Source organism: Euprymna scolopes, chromosome 4, assembly GCF_053919585.1.
Source record: "Euprymna scolopes isolate OS-2025 chromosome 4, ASM5391958v1, whole genome shotgun sequence".
NCBI lineage: Eukaryota > Metazoa > Mollusca > Cephalopoda > Sepiida > Sepiolidae > Euprymna > Euprymna scolopes.
Genome location: NC_136485.1, coordinates 138,041,728 through 138,059,424, shown reverse-complemented (window position 1 = coordinate 138,059,424; position 17,697 = coordinate 138,041,728). Strand labels below are relative to the sequence as shown.

General features: G+C 33.5%; 1 protein-coding gene across 8 annotated transcripts in view; it reads right to left on the bottom strand.

The window, feature by feature from the left end:
* LOC145269365 (nicotinamide riboside kinase 1-like) overlaps positions 1-17,697 on the bottom strand; it is a 66,498-nt gene that overhangs the window by 21,750 nt on the left and 27,051 nt on the right. For 7 of the 8 annotated variants that reach the window (XR_013865018.1, XM_080125056.1, XM_080125064.1 and 4 more), the window contains exons 2-5: positions 16,305-16,373; positions 12,522-12,612; positions 5,019-5,076; positions 4,446-4,578 (exon numbers count right to left, since the gene is read on the bottom strand). Coding sequence is in view for 7 of the 8 variants with exons in the window: in XM_080125056.1 (XP_079981182.1) it covers positions 4,446-4,578; positions 5,019-5,076; positions 12,522-12,612; positions 16,305-16,373 (351 nt within the window). In the remaining variant the exon portion in view is untranslated. Of the gene's footprint in view, positions 1-4,445; positions 4,579-5,018; positions 5,077-12,521; positions 12,613-15,917; positions 16,092-16,304; positions 16,374-17,697 lie in introns of all 8 variants that reach the window. The other variant, XM_080125093.1, reaches the window with a different exon arrangement.

Below are 17,697 nucleotides of genomic sequence, written 5' to 3'. Positions count from 1 at the left end.
AAGGTCGGAGGTTATATCACTGAAAACATTGTAAAAATCACACTCAAGTCCAATGAATCCAAATAATACAAATGTTTGGGTCTATTTTTTTTCTTTATGGCATATCAACTCTTTTCAGGCTATTTAATGCCAAATCTGATAATTTTCGTAAACAGGTTCTCCGCTTCAAGTTCTTTATATCTTCAAGTATTGATTCAAGTTTGGTTTGGTTTGGTTGTTTTGTAGAGAAAAAATGTTTTAGTTTTTGGCTTTGCAGAACATGATTGCACTTGAAAAAGAAAAAAAAAAATAACATCAATGTTTGGTGCATTTTAAGTCAGGAAGTTGATATCTTTAGACAGCCTGATCTGGTGGTAACAGAATTAAAAAGCAAGAAAGTAAATATTTAATATAGAGAACTCTGAATAGGGGCAGAACCTTTTATTGGTGACAGCTACATCCATTTGTGGACAGCCATGCACCTCTAGTGCTTATTTCTAAATCTCTCACATGTGACTCCAAGCGCTATATCCTAGTACACCGCTTCACCTAGTGGATCAAACCACATGATAGGATGATGTTGAAACAGCATTACTAGGAACACAAATTTTTTTATGCAATCATCGACTAAAACCTCGATTCCAGGACTTCAAGTGACCCACATTAGTCTGTACCTTAACCAAAGATTCCTTTATTTACAATCTCCTTTCTAAATGTCAGTGGTTTGGCTCCAGGCTAATGACCTGTCCTTGCAAAATATTCTTGTTATAAAAACAGTCAAAAGTATGCAAAATTCAAATTAAAGTCAATAAGAGTTGAAAGGAACAGGCCAAAACTTGAAGGACACGGTGGATCTGGCTACGAATTGAATGCAATGGATCATCCCTTGTGTACTGCAAGAGGCAAGAATTCTTAAGTCTAAGTAAGTAATCTAAAAGATTTAGAGAAGATGTCAAACAACGGTGAAGCGACATTTTACAATAGTATCTTGTGAAATGCCTGCAGAATGAATTGGTGCTATATCAATCAGGAACCAGAGTTCTATCTTTTTTTTTTTATTAATGAGTTGAGCATTTACCAAGGGCAAAAGCGACTAAAGGATAAGAGTAAAGGAGATGGATGGGTTTCTGTTTAATAAAGAATATAATGAGAGGATTAAAAATGATGAATGGTACGAACAAAGTTTAATTATGAGAATTATATTTTTTTGCCAATTTTCATTATTTAATTTTCTATTTTTTCTGATTTTTTCATTATTTTCTGTTATTTTCTTTCATATATTTCTTCAATATTTTCCATTTTCTTTTTTATTTTGTACTTTTCAATTTTTCATTCTCAATTTCTTGATATTTTATTTAATATCTTAGATATTTTTTCTTGCTTTTTCGTTTGTTTCAAAAACATGGTTTGTTTTCATTGTTTTTTTATATCTGTATTTTTATACTTTTTATATTTATTTCCTCTTTCTTTTTTATTTTATATTTTAGTTTATGAAAAGTATTTGTTAACATTGTATTTGAAGATGACCATGTTGCAGTCTGCAGGGAAGCAGTTCTAATGTGTTTGACAACTAGGAAGTTAGAAACTGTTTATGGAAATTCTGTCTGATACTAAGCACACATTTTTGAAGATCTATGCATCTTTCTTCTTATGCTCAGTAGCAATTTGGTTAAAATATTTAGCATTTCTAAGAAAATTTAGTTTATGAATCCCTTCTCTGCACAAAAAAATGGATAGCATTAATTCCCGTTTATAAATGGTGCGAAACTCTTACTTTATTGGAAGCTTTTTCATCAACATACATTACTTCAGTGATTACCTCTTTGTTTCAAAAAGTTATTTTCATAGTGTCATTCCATCCTGTGTAATAATACAGTTATACAAAAACATGGCAAATCTATCTGAGACAGTGTTCATATCTCCTAACACAAAAACAAACTCAAATCTGCTGCAGAGTTTTTCTTAGAGAAGCCAGTCATGAAACATAAGCAAGGGGCCTAACCCTAAAAGGTAAAATAAAAGGGAGATAATCGGCTGTTTACTATGTAACTGTTTCAGAGATTTAAAAATAGAATAGCTATTGAACTGATGACTTTCTCACTGTACTGTTCAAGATACCACCTTCATAACTAAATTTTGATACAATTCAGTTATATATTGATATCGTTCTCAATATCAATGAATCTATCTACATTACACTTCAACATTGTTCTAACGAAAACATAAATCATTAATTTATAAAATGCTTGATTTTAAAAGCATTCAAAATTTGAATCCATTAGCACTATGCATTTTTTAATTCAAACAGTAAAACAATCTTTGATGATTATGTCTTCCATAGAATAAATAGAGTCATAGCTATTTATGTTTGAACTTTTTACATCTAAAATTTCTGCTAATCTTCTATTTATTCTGTTATGGCAGCAAAGAGTATTCAAGAGTTATTTTTCTTTAACTATATTTAAATTACCTCCCTTGAAAAATTAAAAATGACTAAGCAACAAAAAAAAACTTCACTTTTTTACTCGAGAGTACAAAAAAGTCTCCTTCCATGCATGTACCATATTAAAAAGGAGTTTTGATTATAGTTAGCTAACGTATTTCTTAACTTCCGGCATACCGCTACCGGAAGCGGTGATAAGGCAAATCAGTTCCTTCGCTTTCTTTTCTTGTCTATCTCTCCATGTCAATATCTGAATGTACACTTTTTTTTATTACGTTTTTCCAATCCTTCTTTATTTAATAATCACTGAAACAGTTTTCAGTCTTATTTTAATTAAGAATTATTGAAATTAGTTCTATTTGTGTTTTTTTTTGGGGGGGGGGCACTTCTGCATGACAGGGACATATTAGCTACAGAGACGAGTTATCGTCCCCTGTTCTTTAAAAGAGAAATGACATCTAGTGGCTATTATGTGAACCTCAAATATAAACAAGTGTTTACGATAACGCAAAAAATGAGTGATTTCATGTATCAAAATAGAATTTAAAAACATGAAACGTTTATAGAGGTTTAAAAATATTAATTTTTTACAGAAAGATTGTTTTTTTTTTCACAGTAAGATTGTATAAACATATCAAAATTTAAAAACATGAAACATTTATAGAGGTTTAAGAATAATTTGTATTTTTTTTTACACAAAGAATTATTTTTTCACAGTAAAATTGTATAAACATATCAAAATATTTGTTTGTCAATGAAGCAAAATATAATTTTAATATAGAAGTTTTTATTTATTTATAAAAATTTATAGAATTTAATAATATTGTTTTATTTATTTATTTTTCAATGAGTGTTTTTCATTGAAACCTTTTTGGAATATAGTGTTTTTGCATAGTAACTTATTTGTTCAAAAACCCCTTCCGAGAGATTGTCTTTGCACAAACTTTTAGAAAGGTACGAGTTATCGATCCCTACTCGGCTGACACATGCCCTCTATAGGACGTTCTTGAAACTAAAATACACACATTCGCCTCATGTCACTGTCATGCAGAAGTGCCGTTTTTTCTTTTTTTTTTTTAAGAATTATTGAAAACTTTTTAAAACCTTTTAAACTATTTTGGGAATGTTATGTATTGGATATGGTTTTTATACCTGAAATTTTGTTATTTTGATATCAATAATTTTCTTTTTATACTTTCATAAACATATTTATTATATAAATTCAAATAAAAACTTATTTTTCAAATTAAAAACACTTTTTATAATTTCATAAGCATATTTCTTATAAAATTTCAATTAAAATAAAAACTCTTCTTATTTAAAATTTTGGTTTTAAAAGTGCAAATGAAGACTAATTGCGTTATATTTACCTGTATAATTTTGTTAATTTTTATTGTATACTTTTCACTTATGTCCCATTCTTCTATTTTATTTCAATAAATCACTACACAATAGGAATCCTGAAGAACAATAAAAACGAAAGAACTGATTTGCCTTGTCACTGCTTCCGATAGCACTATGGCAGAAGTTAGGAAGTACTTTAACTGACTATAACTGGAGTTTTACCTCTTTCTGGCCTTGGGTTTGAATTTAATTGGATATGTCAAACCTAGTGTTTCATTTTAGCATGATTTCACAGATACTGTTTTGTCAGATCATAGTTAAATCAGACTGCTAGTTATCATAGCACGGGCCTTTTCTACTGTTCACAGCTATCATCACTGGATAATGTAGAAGGTGTATATACTTAATATCTCCAATTCATATCTATATAAAGTGTTTGTCCTTGCAATTCATGTTTTTTGTCAATTGTGTTCAAGACAGTTACTCAGAATTACCTTTACTAATTACATCTGTAATTTTCATTCCTTTTGTGTCCTGCTGTTAAGAGAGCCAAACCATAAAATTTTACTTTGTGGCTGAATTATTTGGAAAGCAACAGCAGACCTTGAATTTTATTTTGAAGCAAAATAATTATAAGAAGTCATTTTGGTAGAAAAAAAAAATAAATTTAGCAACTTACTTATAATTGAATATGAGGAAACCATCGACAAATAATAATCGAATTTGATTGGATGTTGCATCAGAGCTTGAAACTTTTTCCAACCATTTCTGTATTTCAGTCGTCATTTTTGCTGTATCCAGAGCACTCAGAACTGAAATGAATTCAGGGGGAAATAAAATTAAAACAAAGTTTTCTTTTGATTCAAAACTAAAAATCAAGCAAATTGAAAAACATTTTTTTTTGTATATTGAAGATCATTAAAGACAAAATGAATTGACAGAATTTTGTATCTTTTCTTATTCAAAAATTTTGACAAAACTTAGCTTAAATGAAAAATGCTACCTAAATATACACAACATACACAATATATATATATGAGTAAATGGAGTAATCTTGGGGATGGAATGGTACCCTTCCATACACTTCAATGAAGCAGCTAAGGAAAAGGGAACCTTTGAGTAGCCTTTAACTATAGTTGGCCACTTAGCTTCATAATCAATTAAGCAACCAGAAGCATTTGTTCTGTTTAAAAAAGAAAAAAGATTTTGTTAAAAAAAAAAGAACAAAAAAACAATTCAAAAAGCAACTCACCATCCCAGTTGGCACAGTTCAACTGTGGAACTGGTTCCAGTTTATCAGAATCAACCTCCTAAAATGATAAATTTTATCTGTATTAAACAAATTTTGCAACAATTTCTAACGTTTTGTTGGATGTGTGTGTGTGTGTGTGGTTCTTATCTTTACATGACTTGCACAATAGTTCTTTTTTATTATTAGTCAAATAATTTATTGAAATCAACATCATAAAAAAAATTTTTTATATAAATTATTTAATTACGAAATCACATCTCATGATGCATTCTGATTTCTTTGTAAACATTTGTCAGACATTTTAATCTTTTGTTAATAATAGAAAAAAAAAAGAATGAATAACTGTTGGAGGGAATTTGAAAGCATTTAAATAAAAATTACATTAACAGAATTATGATTTTATAACAATTTACTATGCATCTAGACAAAATTAAGTTTATACTTCTCAACATTCATACAAGAATTGTCCACATAAACCCATAGCACAACAATTAAAGATGTTGATTAATAATTAATTCAAAGCAAGTCTTCTGGAAGTTGAAGGTTCAATCCTTACTACCTGCGATAATAATGGAATAAGAATTATCTTCTACCCACGTGAATTAAAGTAAGGATTTCCTTTGAAATTTCGTATATAAAAAAATGTAGCAGTAGCGACAGCAGTTGCAGTACCATAATAGCAATAGCAGCGGTTTCGTGGAAAACAAACAACATGCTTACACAAACCAAGGCAGCCTTTTGTTCTGGTTGCAGCACTGATGACCAGTTGCTCCGTCTATCACAATCTGTCAGTGTCTTCCAGAACAAATTGATGAACAGTACCATGCAAGCCCTAATCGATTACTCTCGAGCCTATGGCATGGTATGACGTTATGCACTTCTCCTGAAGATGCAAATATCAGGCGTACCGACCAAGATGATCCAATGGATACAAGCATGGCTCCCAAACCATCTCACCAGGGTAACCTGCAATGGTGGGAAGAACACGACTGACACTGAAACAGAGTCCCACGGGGATCGGTCATTTTCCCACTCCTATTCCTATTTTATATCAACAATTTGTCTATCCAAACCATGTAGCTTAGCCTGTTTGTGGATGATGTTGTTTGGATCCATATAAGCTGCAGCAGGTGTTCAATAAAGTCATCAACTGGAGCAAGAAGTCGAAGATGGAACTCTCAGTCCAAAAGTCAGAGTACTCCTTCAATATGAATGCTCATGAGGTACAAAAACGACAAGTCCTTGTATTGAATGGTCATCTCCTATGATATAATACCACACCCAAGTTCCTCAAGTTGACATATAACCGTCGGCTCACCTTCTCCTATGCAGCTACCATTATCATGAAGATGCGTCAGCAGGCAGGGGCTCCCCCGAGATATCTGGCAGCCACGACAATTGTTATTGTCCATCTATGTTGCTACTGGTTGGTCAATGGTCAAATATGCAGCAGCAACATGGCTACTCTGGACATCAGAGCTTATGATGGAGAAACTAGAAATCTACCAATGCTTTGTGAGCCGAGCGATAACGAATCAAGTGAAGACGACCCCGACGGAAGCGATTTTGATGAAGGCAAACTTTCTTACCATCAAGACAAGAGTCACAGAGCATCTCTGATGAACACAGACCACACAGAACTGTCCATTACATCTAAGATATTAATAAGCAGCTAGTCCCAGGATCAGCATAGACTTTGGTTAAGATCACAATAGGCACAAAGTTAAGTGGAAATTTTAAAAGCCAACTCACTAAAGGAAATGTACTTCATTACAACCTTATTTTCTTTTTGATCCATTTATTCCTTTGTGTGGTGTTGATCATATTTATTTACCTATATTTGGTCAGTTGTATTTTGTTACCTAAAATAAGAAGCTCCAACAGAATGCCAACAAAGTCCCTGATATTGGTTATCGAAGAAATCCCTGCCAATCCTGATGCTTTGATTTATTTTTTGGGTGCTATTTTTTCATGATTTTGTCCGTGTGTATAATCGTGGGGCAGATTGCTGAAACACTCTTTCATTTGGTAATACAAGCACCAAAATTAAAATTTGTCAGATTTGCTTCTGCAGCCATCTTGAAAACTGGCAGCCATCTTGAATTTTCTGATGGCTAACATTCTTTTCTTAAAATGTATGTTCTGAACATCATTTGTGCCAATTTTGGTGCTTGTATCACTAAGTGAAAGATTCTTATGGAATATTGAGATAGCCCCACTATAATCACGAATCCATGTTTATTTTATCTGTGATCCTGTCACAAAGGATGGTGTTTATATAGTCTACTAGCATTTCAGCCCAGTATTGCCCGAGTGTTTAGAGGTGTATGTTGAGCAAAAAAAAAAAAAGCGGTTAATTTTTGTTTATTTTGACCTCTATTATGATCCCTTAATGTTTATTGTTTGGGGCTCAAATCAAGTTATTAAGTTAGATCCATGTCCATGTTACCTATATCTAACATTTCAAGTGTTTAGACCCAAAATTGGCGGAGGTGTTTGGTAGAGTTTTCAAAAGTCAAATCGCTGAACTTTTATGCCTTAACAGCCAAACGTATGGCCGAAAACGGATTACAAAGACTTTCCCCAAATCTCAGTACCCTGTATATCAAATTTCGAGTCTGTAGACTTAAAATTGACAGAGTTAATGTGTAGGGAAATGTACACACACAGATATTTATATATATATATATATATATATATATATATATATATATATATATATAGAGAGAGAGAGAGAGAGAGAGAGATAGATAAATATATAGATAGATATGTTATATAGTTATTATTATTAGTATTAGACGATACCACTTGTGCGCATATGTTACGTGAGTTCTTATTAGTAAAGATATGAGTCTTAGTGAGAGTTCTTGTCTTATTACATATGATGTTGTATCTTAGAGAGAGAGATGTTGTTGTAAGAGAGATTGTTCGTTTATAACTATTCCTATATTTTAAATGTTCATTACTTAGACGTGTAGATATGAAGAAAGCTCTTAGAATGATGAGATAGTGTTCAGACAGTCTTAGTGTAGATATGATGTAGATTCACATTGTGGATATGAGATGTCGAGACGTGTATGTAATGACATTTTATAACACAGACATATAATAACAATACAATTTACCTTTTTGTAGAAATCACAAACACAAAGATGAGCTTTATCACAAAACACATGATGAATTTATTTCTTTACGACCGGTCGTGATTTCCTCATTAAGAATTCAAAGTTTCACATTTTAGTTTCTGAAGTGACGTCTCGCTTCAGACGTCCGCCTGTCTCTTAGTTTTCTCACTGACCGTCCCCCCGACCAACTAACTCTCACTTCCTATATTGAGAAATCCATGCATCCCGGCCACGTGAGCAAAATTCACGTGTTTCAACATGCGCGACTTTGCATGTTTCCGACATTGATTTCCCAATAACCTATTTTTTCTTGTGTTGTTTCCACAAAGGAATTCAACCTACATATCTAATTTATTTAACCCATATTTTATTATCCACATTCTTTTAACAATTGAATAGTTTATTTATTATTTATTTCATCCGAATTAACAATTTACTGGACATTCCATTTAAACCTATTGTTCTTTAAAACTTATGTCCAGGGTTCGATTTATGCTTTCTCTTATTTTCATTTTAACTAATCTCTCTATTTTTATACTTACATGAACAGGGGACAGCCCTTATCATGTAACAGATAGATATATAGATAGATAGATTGGATGTAATATATATTAATGATTTAAAAAGTATTAAAAAAATAAATAAAAAAGACTCATGCGCCACCACTGAGAATCTAAAACAAAACGTTCAGCTCATGATTTATTTTACCTTTGCCGTCAATGACTGGGCTATGAAAACATATTTACTGCAAGGCTAAAAATTAAAACGTGAACCAATAGCTACTACGTTATGCATTCGTAATGCCGGCGTTCAACCTTCATCTGACAAATTTCATTTTTTTTTTAATTTTCACTTTTGTACCGATTTTTCTGGGCTAAAACCCAAATATAAAGGTTTGCATGGATTCAAATACCTTATATATGAAGTTTCCTGTCTGTAGACCAAAAGTTCTAGGAGTTTGGTAGGTAAAATTCGTTAAACAAAAATATATACGTATACATAAATATATATGGAAACAATTTTGTGTTTACTATAAACTTTTTATGCAAATATTATTCAAGTATAAATAATGTAGATTATCTTCATGAATATAATTGTACGTAATAGTTAACTAAAGATGATTATCCCATTAGAAAACCGAAGCAACTAATAGGGAATTAATTAAAGTGAATGTTTAAAAGAATACGCAAATTATCTAGATCTTTTGCTAGTGAATGCAATTCCACGACCCATATATAAGAAAATTGTACTTTCTTTTTAAATAAATAGAAAAGAGTTCCTCAACGAATGCCGAAATACGCTTAAAGCGATGCTAGGGTCCCTTGACCTTGCACGGCCTAGAAGGGCATTGTATCGGGGTTTAGTGGTAGGGACCTATTCGGACCCGCTTGGGGAGCGGCTGCAGCTGTTGGAGGTGGAGGCCCGCTCTCTATAGAATTGGGTGCCAGGCCGGGGATATCTTAACAATTCCGAATTCTCCCTGACCTGGTGATTGGTTAGAAACGCTTTACCCCTCAATGACATACTGTTCAGAATTGGTAGGACATTTAGTCCTTTTTGTTCACAGTGCGAGGAAGATAGCTTAGAAACTGTAGAACATGCATTTTTTACTTGTTCCAAGCTCCATGAATTCTGGGGGTATGTTGGCGAGGTCACGGCTCACATCATCCCTGATCAGGTGACGATCCTGGATTTAGCATCCGTAGTATATAACGCAGATCCCTTGTGGCCTAGAGAGGAACGAATGGTGTTCCTAGCGACCTTGGCTGTAGCTAGACTAGTAGTGTGGGTTTCACGCATAGAGATAGGGCGTGGGGGGGGGCTTCTCATCGGGATCTGATTTTGTATTTTAAACACCAACTTAAAATCAAAATCAGATGCGATAGAAGGAGGTTATCTCGCTGACAGTTTAGTAGGAGGTGGATTCACACCGCTAGTTTATGTGCGTTCGTGCGAAACAGGCTTGAGTACATGTTCCCTGCCTAGGCATGGCACATGTCAACCGAAAAAGCAATCTCCAGACCAGATCAAGACTATCCCATAGTGGATCAGTCCCTTAGCTAGTTGGTATAAATGAGATCCATGTCCCCAATCTTTATTTTAGGTGTTAGAATACCTCCAAAAGAAGTCCAGTCCTAATCATTTTATTTTAGTCCGAACCTGTCCCAATGGTATTTTTCTTGGAGGTCACCGAATATCCCCATGCCCCCCCTTTTATTTTGTCCGTAGTTGTGCCCATTCCCTCTTAGGAAGTGCTCCCTTGTTTTCGGCTTATACTGGAAAACAGAAAGCATTTCAAATTAAATAAGTAAGTGTGGGTCCTTGCTAACACACTCATCGCTTAACGTTTTATTTGGTTCATTTGTTTTTATTACTGTTATTTTTCTTTATTTTGGGGTGTTTTAAGGCTCTCAATACCCCCGCCCATCACCCGCATCACAATTTCATCCTTCATATATCATACGCATCACCTTCATTGTTTCATTGTAAATAAAATCATTATAATATAAAAAAAAAAAAAGTCATTGTAAATATTGTTCATGTCATCTGGGGCTTTAAGTAGATCCAACCCCTAGAGTGCATGCGGTATTATGGTGACTGCAACTAGTTATAGGGAATAGAGCAAGTGGACGACCCCCGACCCCCATTTTCCCCCACACACCCTTTTTGGCCTCATGACACATTTAGAAAGAATTACTTTCATATTTTATATTATTTTTATTGTAAAAATTCTGTAAAATTTGGAATATTCTTTTTGAATACATATTTAAATAAATAGAAAAGATGCTTGCCTTTTTTCTGTTGCTCTTAGCCTTCGGCCGGGATCAAAGTGTAGTATCTGTTCCAGAAGATACTGCAAGCAAAGACCATATGTGGGGGCGACCCCACATATAAGACCTTGGTCAATGTAGGAGCAACCCTTCATACCAATTGTCACTATCCAGCTCCCCTATCCCCGGGGAGTTGGTCCCCATTTCCACTTTACTCCTCACATTAAAAATCGGCCTTGTGCCTATTTTGCTCGGTGGGGGAGCAAATAAACACCCTGTTGTTCTTGGCCTTCGGGCCGAGATCAAAGTGTAGTATCTGTTCTGCAGATGCTGCACTTAAGATAATTTGTACCAGTCAATGGAGGGGAAACCCTCTATACTGGGACAATTATTATTTTTGGTAACCAGAGTGCCCCCTTTTTGCCTACTTTTAGGGGAGCTGGTTTTTACCCCACATTAAAAACAGCCTTGTGCCTGATTTGCTTTGGTGGGGAAGCAAATAAATACAATAAATAGAAAAGAGGGATTTTAATATGAATATCAATACACACAAAAGAAAAACGAATTTATAGGAGTATAGATAGATAATATATATTTGATTGTTTTGTTTTATGGCATGTCAACCATTTTATGCAGTAATTTTGGAAGAAAGGTTTATAAGTTCCAAGTTGTTTGTATCTTTAAATATTTATTCATGGGGTTTAGTTTGATCGTTTTGTAGAGAAAAATTGTTTTTGTTTTAGCAAAACATGATTGAGTTTTGGAAAGGGAAAGAACAATGCAACAACATAAATGTTTGGTGCATTTAAGTCAGGAAGACGATATCTTCAAACAGTCTGATCAGGTAGCACACGATCCCTTCTGTAGAAACATTAGCGTGCACACTACATATTAGATGCTTACAATAAAGGATGTTGATCAGTATTTCTTTCAATAACATATAACTTGGAAACCAAGCATTTCCTAACTCACATAAACATGTAGTATATAATTCCAAAGTTATAACATCGATTTTCCAAATCTATAAAAGTGAGAATGTGTGTGTGTGTGTGTGAGGACATTTTTCAACCTATGCACTCAACGAATTTTTAATCTACAGACTTGAAAGTTGGTAAATAGAATATTCAGACATGCGGAAAACTTTTTAATCTGTTTTCATCCAGAAAAAAGGGCTGCTATGGGGTCAAAATTAAAAAAATTGGTACATGGGAGTCAGATTTTTATCTCTTTGCTGTTTCACGAATGCGCATGAGTGAATAGCTCACATTACAGATTACTTATGTTAAGAATAAGTAGTTTGGAAACACGCTTTAAAGATCATGCTGGTCTAATGGTTATCGTACTGGACTATTTTAGGTTTTAATCTCAGCTCGGTTATGTGTCCTTTTTTTTGCTTACAAGAAGTGAATAGTTTAGAAAAAAAACATAATACTCATATACATATATCTCATTTTCTGAATTAATTTAAATATAATATTCATGCATATTTTATGACCAGGCAACGCCGGGTGGGTAGCCTGCTAGTATTCTACATAATAAGAGATCTTTTCTTTGTTTTTTGTAATAATTTGACAAATGCAATCCTGGTAACATTTTTAAGTACTCACAAGGAAATAATCATCTTGACAGAAGCTAGAAGATCCATTAAAATACTGCACAAGTTTCTGCGTAATCGTAGATTTTCCACTGTTCGTAGCCCTGCAGTAATAAACATTTGATTAAAATGGGTTTCAAAAAAATTAATTTGAAAAGTAATTTTGTTTAAGGAGATTAAAAAAAAATTAAAATACAAAATTAAAAACAGAAAAATCTTTAGTAAAAAATTTTAAAATACTTTGATCTATTTTTGTTTCATTAATAAAAAATAAAATATTTAAAAAAAAAAAACGAGGTGATGGTAGCTAAGTGGTTAACGACACAGACTGATAATTTAAGTGTGCCAAGTTTGAATCCACTTTCTTTCACAGAAACACTTTCAGCTGCTGGCAACCTTCAAGTATGCACGTTATTCTAGAAAAGATTCTTATTTAAAAAAAAAAATAGTACTGTGGGGGGGGGGTAAAACTAATGCCAATGATAATCATCTAATTCTTTTTTTTTTTTTTTTTTTTTTTTTACACAGTGATCACCACTTATCAAGGCCCGGAAGCCACTCAGGGATAAGGGTTATTGCAAGTACATTGCGTTAGTGTGGAGATTTGATGAAGTGTTTACTTAAGGGGGCGGTTCATTAGGAATTTGTTAACGTTGGACTTGAAGACATCCAAGTTGGAGTCCGGTGGGAAGCAGGCAGACGGAACATCTAATTTATATGAAATGAATGAATGAAATATTTTTCATAAAACCACATTAAATGGTTTTATTTAATTCCTCACCAGGAAATTAGACATAAGGTCAGTTGGGAATCTGAAAAGCCAGCACACAAGAAGAAATGCATCCTGACCTACAAAGTATACCTGGGCAGTCCTATCAGTATTACCCAGTATAAGGCACTTGAATGATTAGTAATAAACTAATCTCTTCTCAAAATGAGAAGGTAAGACCTCAGAAGATGGCCTTTTAGGGCTGAAGAGAATCACATCTTAGACAGAAGCAAAGCCACTCTCAGATTGGTTGTTGAAATATTCTCGATTGTTATAAATATGGTGCTGTCTCCGATACATTTTCCTCATGAAAATTTTGATAAAATGAATGAAAAAAAAAACCCTTTTTTTTTAAATAATGATTGAATGGGTGTTTTAATCATATTCATAATCATTTTTCACAAATATTTTGACAAAGAAATCTAACGGTTTTTCATGCTGATATTGTTTTCTTTCATTGACTTACAACTTAAGTTAGAGAATGCAGAAGTAAATTCTTTTAACTATAGACAAGATTGTCTGCTCTTTATAACTTCCTGTTTCTGCTCTCCATTTGGCCGGATAATTAGACATGGTCAAACAAGAAAGCCATTCTTAACATGGGGAAGGAGGGGCTTTTACAAGACAATCATCTATAATATGAATCTCACCTGTCTGTTTAAATCTATGTATATATGTATGTTTCTATGTCTGCCTAAAACTTTCAACAGAGGCAATGGATTTTCACGAGATCAGTATCATTTTGAAGCTCGATGTCTCGGGCAACAAATATTGAAAAATTGGCCAAAAAACATTAATTTCTTCAACCTCAACTGAGCAGTTTTCTACAAGGAGGGGTCGATTTTTTGCAAGCCATTTTTGCAAGTCATATTGGTTTGATTGACTTTGTCTAATTTTAACGTTCCAAACTTCCAGTCACGTAAGACGTCAGATTTTCTTTCTTTTCCACCTTCGCGTAACGGGTTCGAGCCTGCGTACCTACTACCACTTTTTTTTTTTTTGCTCTACACACACCCCCAAACACCTGGGCAATGCCAGGCACCCAGGCTAGTTAATCAGACGAGATCATATCTTGCTTGTCACTGCCGTCCCATCTGTAGATCAGAGTAGACAATCTTGACTATACTATTCTTTTTTGCAACGAGGATTGATTATTTGGATTGCTCGGACTACTATTCTCATCTCCCAAAATTCAAACAAGAATGGTCCACATGGATCTGAGATGCAACAGTTAATGCCATCTTCCATCTATATCCAAGTTGTACTGAGAAACCATTTTGATGAGAAGAGGTGCACCTAGCAATGAGATGCAATAAACAGAAAATAATTGGATGTACCAAAAGGTCATTCAAATAAAAATAATGAACCCTACATCAGGCAATTGCATGGAAAAAAAAAAAAAAAAAAACTTGATCAAATGTCAAAAAAAATAAGTTAAATGTTGAATATTTGAAAGGTCATTTTCGGTAAGAAAAATGCACAAAGTCCCACCAAAATTAAATCAATTCATTGAAACGGCCACTGATGAATAAAACGCCCTTGTGGTGTGACCACAGTGACTATGCCATTCCAAAAGGGGGGGGGGGTGAGTCACAAATGGTTACACAATAACAACACAAAATTAATATTGGAATTGGTTGGTGATTTGGGTCCTGTGAAGAATCAACCTTTCAAATTCCTGTACATGCAGCTCCCTCCTATTAACCAACCAACCATCCATCCATCATTGCCGTCATTGGCAATAAAGATTTATTGTTATATTATCACATATCAGTGTGTCATTATTTTAAGTACTGCAGAAATACAACACTTGTACGCATTATATTATCAATAGTGAATTTGTAGACTGGTAAAAAGGTAAATTTTTACAAAGGAGCATTGAACTACGCCCTCCCCCATCCCACAAGTGTTAAAAAGTAAGGACAAAAGAGAAAAAGAAATGTGACAAAAATAGGAAATAAATTAACCAGCATAACATTTGATAAGAAGTTGTTTACAAAGGAACGCAAAAGAAAGCTAAAATAGGATTGTTAGTCAAGATTTGCCAGTGAATAGAAATAAAGGACCGAACAAAGGATCGGTAAATATATTTTAGAGTTAGTTTTAAGTATGACAGCGAGTTTTGCAACAGTTTATCACAGTTTGAGATTGTCTTGGGTTTGTGATGGTTGACAAGAGTTACAGCTGACGGAAGTTGAGAGTTTGGCATGGTTGAAGGCAGATTGTGGCTCAAAGGAGATGGAGAAGTGAATTGATCAACTGACTGATGAAAATGTAGCATTAGCAGATGACTAAAACGTGGACTTTAGGTCTTAGAGGGTTGCTTCCTGCGATAGTATCATGCATGCATCTAGAGCAAACTAATAGATACAAAATATGTCAGAGTTTGTTTTTTTTGTTTTAGTTGATTTTATTTTTTTATACTTGTGAACCTGTGCGCCCCCCCCCCCACTTTGAAAGTCGTCAATGTGAGAGATGATGACACGGCCAGAAGAGAAAAAGAAAGAGAAGAAATACACAGCACACAATGTTGGAGTTGGCAATGCTGTTGAGTAGGGTAACATGTGGTTGTATTACTGGCTTGGTTCTGTTTATGGCATTGTTTTTGTTTTTCAGTTCTTTATAAAATCAGGTACTTACAAGGGAGACAACATGAAGGTCGCCAACATCCATAGTTATTGTGGTGTTATGGATGTTGATGTTGACCAAATTAGAACTTGGCACACTCAGATCCACTTCACCATCACCACCTCATATAATGAAAGGAAACTTCTTTTTGGTGGAGAAAATGTATTTTGAACAATTAAACTCATGCTGAAAAATAAAGTAAACAATTTTTTTTTTCCAGTATGAAATACAAGTTGTTTTATTACAAAATGTATCTTATTATATATTGAATGACCTTCATAATAAATAAACAAGGTTTTCTTTCTATTCATAAAGTTGCTTTCATAGAATTGAAAAGCGTTTAACAAAAGTAAAAGTAAAAAAAAAAAATGGAAGAAACTAAAACAAAAGTCTACTGACCCACTAATGCCTATGATTAAGGTCGTTTTTCTGCTATTTTCAGAAGGAACAGCCATTTCAAATGAATTGCTGCAATGAAAGAAATAATATTAGACAAAATAAGTACAAATTTTTTATAGCTGCAATAACGAAAGTATTTAACTTTTTATTTTTCTTGCGAGTTTCTGATCTTTATTAACAGTGTTTGAACAGGATTAATTTAGCAAACAATAAAACTATGGGGCTTTGTTTTGGTTTGCTTGTTTGTTTCAGATTATTTAATGTTGAATCCAGTAATTTTAGAAAATATGTTTGTGCATCAAGTTTTTTATATCTTCAAATATTTAATCATATTGCTTGGTTCTGTTATTTTGTAGAAGAAAATTGTTGATTGAGATTGTCAGACTGACTTCCTCATCTTGGTTGTTATCGTCACAAAGTTTCGGTCGTTTTGCCCTCTGGCTTTCATCAGGTGTTTTGTAACGAACTGGGGAACCGTTTGTTAGGAGTCTCGAACCCAACCCTTTATTATTATTACGGAGGTACCGTGTTCAGACTCCAGCTAGGTTCAAAAGTTTACAGTTACCCAAAAGGTGCTGAGTTCAATCCTGAACGAAGGCAGTAAAAAAAGTAACATTCAAAACAGAGAATCAGCAACTATGTCCCAGAGCCTAGCTGGAGTCCGAACACGGTACCCCCGTAATAATAATAAAGGGTTGGGTTCGAGACTCCTAACAAACGGTTCCCCAGTTCGATACAAAACACCTGATGAAGGCCGGAGGGAAAAACGGCCAAAACGTTGTGACTATAACAACCAAGATGAGGAAGTCAGTCCGACAATCTCAATAAATGAAAACACCTCATCTCAAAAATACAGACAATTACTAAGGAAATTGTTATCTTTGTTTCTGACTTTGCAGAACATGATAAAAGGCAAAGGAAAAAAAACAATAACATTTTAGGTCAGTACCAGAAATCAATGAGGGCAACGAGTATTTAAAAATAAAATACTGTCTACAATATTTAACTTATATGACTAAAACAGGAATTTAACAAAAAAAAATAAAATGGCTTCTTTATTAACAAGCCAGCATTTTTAATCATTTGTTACACTTTTTCAAAGCATATTACTTTGTGATACTTTGAAATTTAAAAATAATTTGGAAATATTTATCTGTCAAATAGAAAGTCATTTCCACAGTAGGCTATGGAGTGTCCTTTGGTGAAAAATAAAGTTATTCAAATTAAAAATAAATTAGAATATCATGAAACTAGATAAAATCCCTAGTATATTAAAAAATAATAAAAATTAAAAAAAAAAAAAAAAAAGTTAATATCTTTATGCATTAAAAACATGTAGCCATTAAAAATTACAGAAATTCACCAAAAGTCATCCGTGAGCACCTCTTAAGCT